The sequence below is a fragment of the Salmo salar genome, chromosome ssa06, assembly GCF_905237065.1.
Source record: "Salmo salar chromosome ssa06, Ssal_v3.1, whole genome shotgun sequence".
Taxonomy (NCBI): domain Eukaryota; kingdom Metazoa; phylum Chordata; class Actinopteri; order Salmoniformes; family Salmonidae; genus Salmo; species Salmo salar.
The window spans coordinates 42,898,102-42,914,073 of record NC_059447.1 but is presented as its reverse complement, the minus strand read 5'-3'; the positions used below and the strand labels follow the sequence as shown (position 1 = coordinate 42,914,073).

Here is a 15,972-nt window from a genome sequence, read left to right as displayed (position 1 = left end):
ACTGCTGGTTGGGGTAACGTCTGGAGTTGTGTTTGACTCTGTGGGGACATCAGTTGAGGTACGGCCTGTCTCAGTGGTGACAGAGGAGGTTTCGGTATGTTCCGTGGTAGACGGAGAGACACCTCTGCTAAGGGCAGGTGTGGTGGTGGGTGTTGTCATGCCACTGTCTGTAGACGGACTGTCTTTTTCCGTCGACTCAGGGGAAGTGACAGTGTACGCTGTGGTCTTGTGGGAGGAAGTAATCTCTGTTGTGCTGATCGACGAGATAGTTCTTGTTTCTGTCGCAGTGGTGCCGACTGTTCTCGTAGACTCTGTCGTATCAGAAGTTGAGGTCAGGTCTGTTGTAGTAGAGACCTCTTCAGTTTTAGAGATGGCTGCTGTTGTGGGTGAGGTGCCATCAGTGCTAGGGAGGACAGTTGAAGGGTCCTGGGTGGTGATGGTGGCTCTGTCTGTGGTTGTGGAGCTGGGTTCAGTGGAGACTGGGGTCATGGATGTATCTGTGGGCCCAGGACTGCCATGTGTGTCAGGAGCCGGGATGTTGGACTCTGCCCCTAAAGAAAAAGATAACACTACAAACATACAGTAAGTCATAAGCTGAGCTTCATGTGCCCCATACACACTCTGCAAAACACCCAAAACCTGCAATACTGAAACAGACCTGTTATGTTAAGGTCAAAGGTCAGGGAGTCAAAGACTGTGGTCTCAACCAGAAGTCTGATACCTTGGGCAGTTACTCTTCTGGTGTTCCTGTCCCCCCTATAATCAGGGATGACTTAGATCTAAAACTGATGAGTGAATTTAACTACCAGGTAGAAACAAAAAATCAGAAGTGTTTGGGCCCTCCAGAAAATAAATGGAATAGTCCTGGTTTACAGCATGCGTTCCAATACCACTTGGGCTATCTGCAAAAGAACTGTAATCTAAACACCAAAAGTGTTCAGTGTTTGAGCTTAGTGATGAAAATTCATCGTGGCATTTGCTTAAGCTTTACCTGAGCTCACCATTCCAGTTGTGTCACAAAGACGTACAAAGGTGCATCACGTCATAAGCGTGACAAAACACACAAGTACACATCCCCTTACTGACGTACCTCAAATGCCACTGACTGCATCACGTAATAGGTCAGTGTTGTGTCTAGCCAAGTTTATTACCAGTCTCTTCAAAGAGGACACAGCGTCTTATTTATCTTAGCGTGTTGTGGTGACGCCTGTCCACTGCGCTGTTAAACGCAATCTGCTCTGGTCTCTTTCTTTTTGGAGGAGAACACAGGCATTTTCACAGCAGCTTGAGGGGCAGCACACCCAGCAGGAGGCCGTTGATAGAATACTGCCTCGGCCTGCTTACCCAGAGCCGCGGAGCTGGGACCTCATCTGTATTCGTTGGCTGAATACATTCAACCTCCTTTTCTATTTCCTCCTCCAGCTAGAGAGGGAACACACGTACAACAGGGGCCCAATCCAAATGGCACCCTATTCCCTACATAGTGCAATACTTTTGGCTCTGGTCAATATAGGGTGCCATTTGGGATGCAGTGGTTGCCTAACGCCTTATACAAACCCTGTGTTGCTCCTACCTTACCAGGCAGCAGAGATGCAGGAGGAAGTGGGGGGGAACCCACACACACACACACACACACACACACACACACACACACACACACACACACACACACACACACACACACACACACACACACACACACACACACACACACAGTGGTATGAGGGAGTGGATTAAATAAATACAGAGCTATCTGATAGGATGGATGGTGGACTGAGGGAAAGGCTTTTATGATCACATTTTATTGGTTATGACAATAACAAGGCGTGGTGACCGAAACCAGAAAGCAGCTCCCGAAACTAGACCAGTGTGTGACCAATGCGGCAAAAGACAGACGTAGTTTACACTACTGTATCAATCTGTTAGTAACTCATGTAGATTAAGAATGGAAGAAGATAGCCCCAAGGTTCTTAGTTGATTACCAGGGATGAAACCCAACCAAGACTAATGAGAAAACACAATATTTAATTATCCCATTTTATTCACAGTGCAAGACACAAGAAGTCAACAGTATGTTCCTATAATGACATTCCTGTCAGTTATGCCCATCCCGCTATCTTCATATGATGATATGGTGACATAGCTATGAGTAAGAGTCTTTCCCCTGAATACTGTACATTCTGGGTGTATCACCACAGTGTGTCACAGTACACTTTAATCTCTTGGTAAGCAAATTAAAACATTCTGCCCCTTGGTTAGATTCCTTTGCATAGATTTGCCAGTGGGCCTTGGCGATGCAGACATGCCTGAGAGAATGTGTTGTGTTCAGACCAGCGTCTTAGCAGAAACCTGATAAAATACACAATAATGAAACCTAGCAATGTGGTTGCTAACTAAAACCTGGCAACCTAATCTATGGTCCATTGTATTGGAAAACAACCATACAGATTCCAAACATAAGACATCTCCCTGGCAACCTGAACAAAGAGCAGGCCTAGCATAGATCATCCAGTGTGATCCTGGACAAGGCTGGAACAATGGCTGGAATTGACTACCTATCTAAGATGTATCAATGTCAAGCGCAAACATTTACAGTAATGTAATGTGTAAATGGGTGTTAAAGCAGATGGTGGTGACAGAAAGCAGGCCCTGCCCCACAACACAACTACTGGGAAGTCAAAGCCTAATTTAGCATCTACACACAGTAGGCATTTAGCCCACTACTTCCAGCTATTCTCCATCCAACACACAGACCTTTTCCTCGGTCAGGCCCATTGGTAGCTCTGAGGTGTCGGTTAAACGCCACTTGATTTTGCACCCTCTAAGTCAGCCTTTCTTAATGTAGGGGTTGCGACCCAAAGCGGTCTAATTGCAGGAAATTAGCTCTAAAACGGAAACATTTTTCTCTCTGACCCATTGTAAAATGAGCAGAATTGCATGAAATGTTTTATAAAATTGCTAAATGTCCTCTCCGCCCCATGGCATGATTTGTAGAATTGCAGAAAACTTGCTTTAAAACCGTGACATTTTCTCTACGCCCCATGGCAAAATTTGAAATGACTGAACACTGAATTTCTAATTTGGGATCCCGGCTGAAAAAGTTTAAGAGAGAGGTGAGAACAGGTGAGAACAGTTGATAACTATTGAGAACAGTTGAGAACTATTGAGAACAGTTGAGAACTATTGAAAACAGTTGAGAACTATTGACAACAGTTGAGAACTATTGAGAACAGTTGAGAACTATTGAAAACAGTTGAGAACAGTTGAGAACTATTGAAAACAGTTGAGAACTATTGAGAACAGTTGAGAACTATTGAAAACAGTTGAGAACTATTGACAACAGTTGAGAACTATTGATAACAGCTGAGAACAGTTGAGAACAATTGAGAATAGACTGGATGTCAAATCAACAACAAACCGATATCAAAATGATACTGGATGTAAAATCAACAGACTACTACGCACTATACAATACTTTCTAAAAACACCAATAGTAAATCTAGCCACATCCCCAATACTGCTGCCATGCAAACAGCCATACAACGGACACCATGATATCCAAGGCAACAGAGTGGAAACAGAGGGTAAATTGGTAAGTTAAAGTAATGACAGAGATATCTGATCACTTCTCTCTCAGCACCGCAACATTGACAAAACTGCCACGATGGTGTGTGTTTGTGGTTGTGTGTGCGTGTTTGTGATGACCTTTCCATACTCCCCCCCCTCTCATTCAAATGCTTCTGTCCTGGAAAAGTTGAACCTCTCTTGAAAACAATCACCGACGTGTCATTTTGATCCACATTAGACAGTCTGGCTTGGATCACGGAGTTGGTTCACTATGGATGGAATCATTCTGCTATATTCCAACACACATTTTGTGCATGATGTGGGTATACCATGAGAGTGTGGCCATATTGGAAAACTGAAGATCACTTCCCAGACAGGTCAACATGAACATGAGTAAATATAGCTACTGGGGAGCCTTGACGGCGTCATAAAATACCCCCTGCCTATCTGTCACTGGACTAAGGAGGAAGTTCCGGAACTAAGGCACAATTCCCCAGGCAAGAATATCACGCCTGACACACACTCACACACATGTGCGCCCCCCCCCCCACACACACAGGTTTTCATCAAACACGCACACCGAGGCTATACTGTGTCTTACAGAGTCATCTGAGAATTGTGTCCCTGAGTACAATACTTCCACCACGGCTGATTCAGATTCAGAGTGTTCACAGTAATAGTCACATGTACATGGTTGCTGGTGTGATTGCAGGGTTCAGTGAAAATCTTAGGCTTAGAGCTCCAACATGCAGGACTAAGTGAAATAAAATAATGAAAATGGCAATGAAAAAACACAAAAGAAATAGCATCATATACGTAATGTCACGGAGGCTCTCCGCACTGCTAAAGCTAACTCTCTCTCCTCTGCTCTCATCCTTCTAGACCTATCTGCTGCCTTTGATACTGTGAACCATCAGATCCTCCTCTCCACCCTCTCCGAGTTGGGCATCTCCGGCGCGGCTCACTCTTAGATTGCGTCCTACCTGACAGGTCACTCCTACCAGGTGGCGTGGCGAGAATCCGTCTCCGCACCACGTGCTCTCACCACTGGTGTCCCCCAAGGCTCAGTTCTAGGCCCTCTCCTATTCTCGCTATACACCAAGTCACTTGGCTCTGTCATATCCTCACATGGTCTCTCCTATCATTGCTACGCAGACGACACACAATTAATCTTGTCCTTTCCCCCTTCTGATAACCAGGTGGCGAATCGCATCTCTGCATGTCTGGCAGACATATCAGTGTGGATGACGGATCACCACCTCAAGCTGAACCTCGGCAAGACGGAGCTGCTCTTCCTCCCGGGGAAGGACCGCCCGTTCCATGATCTCGCCATCACGGTTGACAACTCCTTTGTGTCCTCCTCCCAGAGTGCTAAGAGCCTTGGCGTGACCCTGGACAACACCCTGTTGTTCTCCGCTAACATCAAGGCAGTGACCCGATCTTGTAGGTTCATGCTCTACAACATTCGCAGAGTATGACCCTGCCTTACACAGGAAGCGGCGCATGTCCTAATCCAGGCACTTGTCATCTCCCGTCTGGATTACTGCAACTCGCTGTTGGCGGGGCTCCCTGCCTGTGCCATTAAACCCCTACAACTCATCCAGAACGCCGCAGCCTGTCTGGTGTTCAACCTTCCCAAGTTCTCTCACGTCACCCCGCTCCTCCGCACCCTCCACAGGCTTCCAGTTGAAGCTCGCATCTGCTACAAGACCATGGTGCTTGCCTACGGAGCTGTGAGGGGAACGGCACCTCCGTACCTTCAGGCTCTGATCAGGCTCTGATCAGGCCCTATACCCAAACAAGGGCACTGCGTTCATCCACCTCTGGCCTGCTGGCCCCCCTACCTCTGCGGAAGCACAGTTCCCGCTCAGCCCAGTCAAAACTGTTCGCTGCTCTGGCACCCCAATGGTGGAACAAGCTCCCTCACGACGCCAGGACAGCGGAGTCAATCACCACCTTCTGGAGACACCTGAAACCCCACCTCTTTGAGGAATACCTGGGATAGGATAAAGTAATCCTTCTAACCCACCCCCCCACCCTCCCCCCCCCCAAAAAATATATAGATGTACTATTGTAAAGTGGTTGTTCCACTGGATATCATAAGGTGAATGCACCAATTTGTAAGTCGCTCTGGATAAGAGCGTCTGCTAAATGACGTAAATGTAAATGTAAACGTAATGACAGCTGTGGCAGTGATGAATAAATACTTGTCCATTGGTGTGGAGGCAGAGTTACGACTGTTGAGGGGGGTGGAGTGGAACGACCACAGGGGGAGCAGCATGGCCATTGAGGGGACCAAGTGAAATAAAAAACACTAACAATTATAATAAAAAAGTTAATATATACACATTAACAACTGCATCATTGATGAATGTTGTTGGGAGGTGGGCTGATGTTTCCCTGTTTCATGAGCAACATAAAACTAAACTGGTGAGGAATTAAACAACTCGCAGGGGAAGTTTTGTGTTAGGAGCTATAGGAGGACGGCTCATTGTAATAGCTGGAATGGAATAAATGGAACGGTATCAAATACATCAAACATATGGAAACCACGTGTTAGACTCCGTTCCATTCATTCCATTCCAGCCATTACAATGAGCCCATCCTCCTATTGCTCCTCCCACCAGCCTCGTCGGCCTGCTATTTCGTTTAAAGTTCCACGTTCTTTTATTTTTTGACATTCTTAAACATCAGGACCGGCACGTAGTCCAACTACCACTCCTTTGAAACTTTATCTTCACTAACTTATTACCAGGAACTACTGGTAATGTTGTATTGAATAAAGCATATCAAACCAGAAGAGACACTGTACGGGTAGGGTGCAGTACAGTATAGTGTATATTATATATAAGGTATATTGCAGGACAGTCAGAAGCCCTCTTTTAGGTATTAACCTAGTGTGACAGCCAGATAATCTCAGGCAGACACAATGAGATGATGGGGTTAAATCAGACCACACAGGGGTCAAAGGACACCTAGAGGACTTCACCACAGGGGACCACACACTCAGGAAGAGCTAATATTTTTGTAAAGTGTATTGAGACATGTGAAATGCACTGCAAATAAAACTTGACTTATAACATAGAGAAAATGGTTTAGTTTGGATTGGACCAGATTCACATCAAGTCACTGCGACAGTGTATACATTAGTGTCATACAGTGTCACACCCAGGGTCGTACTGCGCATCACACCCACAGTGAACTAAACACCGACAGACTCACAAACAGAATGAACTAAACATGGTCACAGTCTGTAACCCTGCCACACCCCCACCCTCCCCTTCCCACACAGGAAGAAAAGGGAACAGCGTCGAGAGGAGGCTGAGCAATGTGGGAGTGTGTCCGTTGCCAGGAGACATCCGTTACCAGCTGTCAAAGTTCTGATGGCCACACTACAAACCACTGAGGGAGAGAGACAAAGAGACAGAGAGACAGAGAGAAGGGGGAGAGGGAGTGGGGGAGAGAGAAGAGAGAGAAAGAGGGACAGAGAGAGAGAGAGAAAGAGTGAGAAGGAGAAAGAGAGAGAGACTACACGCCGATGACGCTCGTCTGTCACCCAGCGCCACACTTCACAGGCTTTCTTTTCATGTGGCACAATGGTACTCTTGTGAAGTGCCCCTTTATGAACTCAACCGACTGCCAGATAAACAATTACCTTTACCTTGCTACCTGTTGGCCCCCCAACCCCCACAGACTCTACTCTGTAATGTACTTCTTAGCCAATATGTGTCCCAAATTGAGAACAGTCCATGACTAGGGTGGCTGGAGTTTTTTACCATTTTTAGGGCCTTCCTCTGACACCGCCTGATGTAGAGGTCCTGGATGGCAGGAAGCTTGTCCCCAGTGATGTACCAGGCAGTTGCCGTACCAGGCAGTGATGCAACCAGTCAGGATGCTCTTGATGGTGCAGCTGTAGAGCCTTTTGAGGATCTGAGGACCCATGCCAAATCTTTTCAGTCTCCTGAGGGGGAATAGGCTTTGTCGTGCCCTCTTCACAACTTTCTTAGTGTGCTTGGACCATTTTAGTTTGCTGGTGATGTGGAAGCCAAGGAACTTGAAACTCTCAACCTGTTCCACTACAGCCCCATCGATGAGAATGGGGGTGTGCTTGGTCCTCCTTTTCCTGTAGTCCACAATCATCTCCTTTGTCTTGATCACGTTGAGTCATGACGGTTCCTGCATCCAGTACACACTTTCAGTCACTTGGAGTTGCCACGGAAACATGCCCAGTTTACGGGTGGGGGATTAACGAAACGCGTTCCTGAAATAGTTTTTATCACATTTACCAGCACTGTGAGAAACACAGACCTGATTACGGAATGCTCACAGAAAAACGGAGAAAGAAAGAATGAAAGCGAGACAAAGAGAGAAAGAAATATGGGCCATCAGGTTAGTGACTGACCCCACAGAGACTGATAACGGAAGGATTTTCTAATTAGCGGAATCACAGTAATGTGACGTCCCTTCAGAGTTGATTACTGTAGTCTCGTCTGTCTGTCCATGCTGTTCACCGTTTACAAATTCTATACTAATAGGAATAACAGTTACTAGTAGTGCTCACAAATGACACATCAAACACTCTGAAACGATAGGGGGTGTAATAGCATGTATAACATCTCAGTACATAACATAACATGTAAATAACAACATGTACATGGCATAGGACTAGTAATGTAGGACTTCAGTCCACGCTAATTAGAAGTCCCAGGTACATTCCTCAGAGCCGGCTAATGAGGTGGACATTTCTAACATACTGCTTTATGAACTGGTGGAGCAATGCTTGTAGGGGCTCTGTAGGGAATGTTCCCCTTCTTACATCGCACGCACGCCCACGCACACACACACACACACAAACACACACACAAACAAACAGTAGCAGCAAGCAGGTCAATTTCCTTCAGCTTCCCCTGGTGTAGGGAGTCTATCTGCCCTTGGGGCCCTGTCCATTTCTCTGTTACCACGGCTGCCACATCAAAGCTGGGCAGCTGACGCCAGTTCACCAGGGGTGACCCTATGTCATGGAAATGAGGAGGAGCTTTCATTTTCACCTCTTACCGACCAACCACTGCCACATCCCTGTGTCTGCTATTCTCTTTCAATCACTCCCTTTCTCCCCCCCCCCCCACCCCTCTCTCTCTCATTGAAAAGGTGCCTGATCAAGATAATAGTCCTTTCTGAAACCTCTTCTCTCGGATATGGGGATATAAACCTTCTATTGAACCGTCATGTTTCTTCGTCCTTCTGCTTAGTCTGGCGTTTGTAAAGCAACTTTGGGTCCTTGAAAAGCGCTATATAAATACCATGCACTATTATTAAGGTTGCTGATGCCGCTGCACTGTCTCTGTGACAAAGATTCCTCACATAGTAATAAATGCTGCTTGGGGGACAGATTCCTAATTAGTCTAATCAAGCTGAACATGTCCATGGTCAATGGTAGGAATGAGAATGGTCCTATCGCACTACATTTATCCACTATCATGATGATGAAGTCTACTGTGCATAGTTGCTCATGGGAAAGTTGCTTGTGACGACGTATACCGCATCTTACACTCAAATTTACAGGACAATAGCCATGTGCATTGTCATAACTGGGTAAGGCAGGTAGCCTGGCGGGTAGGAGCGCTGGGCCAGTAACCGAAAGGTTGAAGGATTGAATCCGAACCCAGGCTGACAAGGTAAAAATCTGTCGTTCTGCCCCTGAGCAAGGCAGTTAACCCACTGTTCCCCGGGTGCCAAAGATGTGGATGTCGATTATGGCAGCCCCCCGCACCTCTCTGATTCAGAGGGGTTGGGTTAAATGCGGAAGACACATTTCAGTTGAATGAATTCAGTTGTACAACTGACTAGGTATGCCCTTTCTCTAAAGGTCTTGTATTATTTGTCTGTGAGATTACATCTATGGAATCAACAGGTTTCCTAATTCCCGAAAGATAATTCCACGCTGTTCTCAAATCAAAGTTAATTTGTCGCGTACACAGATTAACAGATGCTAAAGCAGGTGCAGCTAAATGCTTTTGTTTCTAGGTCCAACAGTGCAGTAAATGTCTAACAGTACAATACTAATACAGAATTATAAACTGGGTGGTTAAAACCCTGAATGCTGATTGGCTGACAGCAGCGGTATATCAGACCGTATACCACGGGTATGACAAAACATTTACTGCTCTGATTACATTGGTAACCAGTTTATAATTGCAATAAGGCACCTCGGGGGGTTGTGATATATGGCCAATATAACACGGCTAAGGGCTGTGTCCAGGCTCTCCGCGATGCGTCGTGCCTATGAACAGCCCTTAGCCGTGGTATACTGGCCATATACCACACCTCCTCTGGCCTTATTGCTTAACCCCCCCCCAAAAAAGAAGAAACAAGAGATTAAGAAATATCAGAACGAGCAATGTCAGAGTCTGGGATATACACGGGTTACGGGACGAGCAGAGGCTTGACTTTTGTTTCAGACAGGGCGTGTTTGAGATTTTTCAATTTGTCACACAATGCCTGGAGGAGAAGTAGAAATGTCCTGTTTGGCTAGATGGTAGCTGTACTGGCCATGATTACTGTATGCATATAATCTGTCAAATGTTATTTTGTTTTGCAGTGTCCTGTAAGTCTATGTGGGCTGGGCACCGGTAGGTGTATGACACTTAAATAAAGCATATCATATCAAATATGTGGTGTGTATAGACAGTACGGACAATATATAAGTAGGACCAAGATATGTACAGCAGTAGTTATATAGGAATAGCTATGTCGAGAATACTATAGGTAGTAATCAATGAGTAATCATTGAGTACAATTATTCAGAGATCAAATTGAAATCTATAAATAAAGTGACACTCCATTCCCATTCTTCATGCTCATTAAACATATAAATAGATGAATAATAATCAGCAATAATTGAGCTATGCACATATTGACGTCAAAGTGTCCCTTCCCCCTAGGCTTGGTCTGGTTCACGTATGCATACAAAGCAGAGAGGAACTCATCTGGTCTCCAGCTCGTACTCTTCCTGTGCCTCGCCTGTCTGGGGTAGGGCCTACACACACACACACACACACACACACACACACACACACACACACACACACACACACACTCACACACACACACACACACACACACATCACTCACACACACACCACTCACACACACATCACTCACACACACATCACTCACACACACACACATCACTCACACACACATCACTCACACACACACACACATCACTCACACACACACACACATCACTCACAGACACAAAGACACACACACTGACAGAAGAAAGGCAGTAACACAGCTAGAGGGTCTTGTCTTGTATTTGTCAACACCGGGCACCACAGCAGGACTCATCACTATGGGTGGCATGGAAGGACACACAGAGCACAGTACTACTTTCTATATTAGGGAAAGATCAGAAGTTTTAAGTTGCAGTCCTTGTTTATTCTCTTGTCTTTTTCTTCATCGTTACCTCAGTTGATTTATTTACATGCTTTTCCCCCTTGGTCTCTCTCTCTCAGGGACCTCTCTACCTTCAGCTTGACCCGTGCCTTGCCCTAGTTGTAAGACTTAAGGGGAGGTGAGTTGTGTGTGTCTACGTCCCCCTCCCTATATCCTATATCAGCCCAGAGGGCTCGTCCAGCCTTGACTATCTGTAGGTAACATATGGTTCCCTAGAGCAGCTAGCGCTCCTCTCTCACTGGGCCTCTGCTCTGAGCACATATCATATCCTATTAAAGCTCGGCCAGCACATGCTTTCCAATTACAGAGTGAGATTTACAGCCCCGGAGAGCAGCCCTAATCTAACTCAGCGAGAGGGAGGAAAGAGGACGGGAGAGAGGTGACAAGATGAAAGACAAGATGAAAGAAAAAAGAAGAAGAAGCAAGAGTGTCTATGAAAAGGGGAGGGCAGGCAGCAAGAGAGAGAGAGAGATCATGGGTAAAGTCTGAGCGGTATAGTGAGGAGAAAGGAGAAGTCTCAGACAGTCTCCACTGAAAATGCTCTATGCATTAGCAATATAAGAGGAGGGGGAGGGGGGACATTGTTGGACAATGATGTAATACGGTACTTTAAATGATCATTTACAACCCGATGGTGATTCGACTTTCTGGAACTGGCCTAGGATCAGTTTGCACTTTGACACACAGAGAGAGACACTAACAAACCCATGTCACACTCACCGTACCCCTTTACTCTGACCTCGGCATAGTGATCACTCGTTGATATCTGGGCTTCATCACACTTAAAAGGGAGGACTGATGAATGTGTGTGTGTGTGTGTCTGAGAGTGTGTGTGTGTGTGTGTGTGTGTGTGTGTGTGTGTGTGTGTGTGTGTGTGTGTGTGTGTGTGTGTGTGTGTGTGTGTGTGTGTGTGTGTGTGTGTCCTCGCTCTGTCCACCCCATCCATTACCTCCTGTAAAGACCCTGCATGCTCTGCACATATAATATCATGACTAACCACCAAACTATGAAGCTGCTGACATGAATAATGTATGTGGTCAGAGAGGAAAGAGACAGGGTTAAGAAGGGGAGGAGAAGAGACACTGAACATGCTCTTTTTTTTCCCTCTTTGAGAGGTTTCTTATCGGGGGCACACACACACGCTGGACGATGGCGTCCATGGCGCCAGACTCAGGGGAAGAGGTGATCGACCCTCAGGAGGTCCTTCATCTGTTTCTTTTTACTGCTGCCTGCATGCCGCACACACACACATACACTCAGTCATGCTTCTTGTACAAGCCTTCTTCAGTTCAGAGACTAGCTCTCTCCCTGAGTTACAGAGTCCTTAAACACATGACAAGTGATTGAACTATAAAAACAGCCTGCAGGGACCAGGGGACCAACAAGGACCGAGCCACATGACAGTGGCTCCTCTCAGGCCTCTGATGGTAACCTTTGACCTTAAATATGGCCTTCCCTATAGGGCAGGGATAGGCAACTTTGATGAAGGTGAGGGCCACAAAAAAAATCGGAATTCATCATGAGGTCCTAGCCTTTTGGGGGCCCTAAGCGGTTTTACCATGGGGTGCAGAGAAGATTTCGTAATGTATAACTCATTTCATGCAATTGTACTCATTTTGCAAAGGGACGGTGATTTTTTTTTTTACAGTTTTACAGCTTATTTCCTGCAATTGTACACATTTTCCAATAGGGTGGAGAGAAATGTTTGCCGTCTTTTAATATGATATCTGAATGAGAGTGACTAACAAAATCAATGGGGGCCCCCTGGTTGGTAATTCGACCATGATACTTAAAGTTTAGATAGCTGGATGCTAGACTAACTTACCAATCTAAAAAATGTTAGCTGACATTGGCTATTTAAGTGATTGTCAGTGACAAACATAACATAAGAGAAAACCGGCTGATGCACAACCAAATTTCGAAATTGCACTTTGTGTATTCTACTATTTTAACTCGCAGCAGTAAGTTGAGATCCCGACTCAGTTCCTAAACATTTTTTAAATAATTTATCCGTGGGCCAACAAAAGGGGGCACGCGGGCCGCCAGTTGCCCATCCCTGCTATTGTTGGCAACGTGATGAAGCAAACCCAGAGCAGCCCTAATTAAGAGACTGTGACCAATAGAATCAACTTCCATATAGGGCAGCAGGGCTAAGCAGCAGCATGGCTGAGTCTATAGGCTCATTAAGATTCCACAGTAAACTTCACCAGTGTTGCAGGCTGAAAGAGTATAGAAGAGAGATTCTCTGAATGGTTAAGATGTGTGTCGCAGGGAATTTTTACTATATCCCCCATCCCTGAATCACATCCAGTCAGAGAGCATTAGAACCAATGACTCAGTCTTCAGTAAGTCTTAGCCTCTATTTGGAGATTTTGGGGGAATCTCCTGCTAAGAGTCCAAGATAGCCACTAGTTTTTAAGTATTAGTACTGTATATATGAAAAGATATCTATCAGAGCCTTCTTAAGTAATGGTTTCCTACCTTACATAATAATGGATTCAATAAAACACTTACACTACATATACAAAAGTATGTGGACACCCCTTCAAATTAGTTGATTCGGCTATTTCAGCCACACCCATTGCTGACAGGTGTATAAAATTGAGCACACAGACATGCAATCGCCATAGACAAACATTGGCATTAGAATGGTCTTACTGAAGAGCTCAGTGACTTCCAACGTGGCACTGTCATAGGATGCCACCTTTCCAACAAGTAGGTTCGTCAAATTTCTGCCCTGCTAAAGGTGGCCCGGTCAACTGTAAGTATTTTTATTGTGAAGTGGAAACGTCTAGGAGCAACAACGGCTCAGCCGCGAAGTAGTAGGCCACACAAGCTGACAGAATGGGACCGCCGAGTGCTGAAGTGCGTAGCGCGTAACAATTGTCTGTCCTCGGTTGCAACACTCACTAGCGAGTTCCAAACTGCCTCTGGAAGCAACGTCAGCACAAAAACTGTTCGTCGGGAGCTTCATGAAATGGGTTTCCATGGCCAAGCAGCCGCACGCACACAAGCCTAAGATCACAATGCACAATGCCAATTGTCGGCTGATGTGGTGTAAAACTCGCCGCCATTGGACTCAGTGGAAACGCGTTCTCTGGAGTGATGAATCACACGTCCCCATCTGGCATTCCGTTGGACGAATCGGGGTTTGGAGGATGCCAGGAGAATGCTTCCTGTCCCAATGCATAGTGCTAACCTAAAGTTTGGTGGAAGAGGAATAATGGTCTGGGGCTGTTTTTCATGGTTCGGGCTAGGTCCCTTAGTTCCAGTTTAGGGAAATCTTAAAGCTACAGGATACAATGACATTCTAGACGATTCTGTGCTTCCAACTTTGTGGCAACAGTTTGGGGAAGGCCCTTTCCTGTTTCAGCATGACAATGCCCCCGTGGACAACGTGAGGTCCATACAGGAATGGTTTGTCGAGATCGGTATGGAATAACTTGACTGGCCTGCACAGAGCCCTGACCTCAACCCCATCGAACACCTTTGGGTTGGGACTGGGAGTCAGGCCTAGTCACCCAACATCAGTGCCCGACCTCACTAATGCTCTTGTGGCTGAATGGAAGCAAGTCCCTGCAGCAATGTTCCAACATCTAGTGGAAAGCCTTCCCTAAAGAGTGGCGGCTGTTATAGCAGCAAAGGGGGGACCAACTCCATATTAATGCCCATGATTTTGGAATGAGATGTTCGACGAGCAGGTGTCCACATACTTTTGGTAATGTAGTGTATTTGAAAATGTAACTTAAGTGACTCTAGGGTAGGCTAGTGATGGGAAATATAGCCTAGTTTGAGTCTATACACTGCATTGCTATCCACCTGGCAGCTTTAATGTTATTACCTCGTTATTCCAGTGACATTGCAAACTTATGGGAGCAAAAATATAAACATAGCCTATTGCAATGGATAGGCAAAAATGGTTAACGTTCAGAGATTGATTTAAATACCCTACAGAACTCCGGATTTTCCATGTATACCCTACACGAAATGGCACCTGCTTTGAGAAGTGTATTTGGAACAATATTCCACAGAATGGTCCATGCGTACAAGAGGGTTTCAACAACAAGACATTATTATCCTAAAACATTTAAATGAAGCTTACCTGTGACAACAATCCATAGGAGGATGAAAAGCTGATGAGAAAATAATATCATGTTCAGTCTGTGTAACGTTTCGTCCGAGTTCAGATAATCAAGAGCAACAAGAACAGCGGTGAAGTAACGGTCCTACTGGAGACGCAATAACTAACTCCCTTCGTTTGTCCGTGTCTAACACAGGTGGTCTCTCTTTGAGCCCGTTTAGAGGTCTCAGCCGTATTAAATGCTTAGTCCCTCCTCATGGGGCGGGCTCTGCTGCCTCCCTCCAACAAGCTCGGTCACTGACAGTCCTGAGTGTCTGCTCGCCACAACCGGGAAAGTAGATAAGATGAGTGCGCCCAAGACCGAGGCCTGTGGTATTTTTGGCATTGTCTGGCATTGGCGGTTATTTTATGTGCTTTTATATTACAGTATTTTAACTATTCAACCAACACTCACTTTTGGACATTGTTTGCAAGTAAAACTTCTCTGATGACAAATTAAGTATAAAAACGTTTTATAAGACCTGCACTAATGTCCCCATCTGAAGGAAACGTTTTGATAAGTTGAAGCCTGCTACATTTTTCATAGAGGACTTGTTTATACAAATGGGCAATTAAGCTCTAATAAATACACATTTGCGAGTCTTTATGAGCTATAACCTACTGTAGGATAATGTTCCCGTTGGGGGGATTTTATGGCTGCATCTGATCAGATAGCATGTCCATCACAACACGTGGCATTTGTTTGCATCTGGCAATATCAACCCAATGTATCAATATTTATATGGTTCCTGGACCGTGGCATTTATAACTTTATGCATTCAAATATATGTGAATGGTCCGTTTAGGCAAAATGTAGAGGCATTGTA

General features: G+C 45.5%; 1 protein-coding gene across 3 annotated transcripts in view; it reads right to left on the bottom strand.

Moving 5' to 3' along the window:
* LOC106607515 (mucin-2) overlaps window positions 1–15,395 on the bottom strand; it is a 29,292-nt gene extending 13,897 nt beyond the window's left edge. For 2 of the 3 annotated variants that reach the window (XM_045720617.1, XM_045720619.1), the window contains exons 1-2: window positions 15,128–15,395; window positions 3–569 (exon numbers count right to left, since the gene is read on the bottom strand). In XM_045720617.1, coding sequence (XP_045576573.1) covers window positions 3–569; window positions 15,128–15,179 — 619 coding nt within the window. In that variant the 5' untranslated portion in view covers window positions 15,180–15,395. The remainder of the gene's footprint in view (window positions 1–2; window positions 570–15,127) is intronic. The other variant, XM_045720618.1, reaches the window with a different exon arrangement.
* Between the last annotated feature and the right edge of the window lie 577 nt (window positions 15,396–15,972).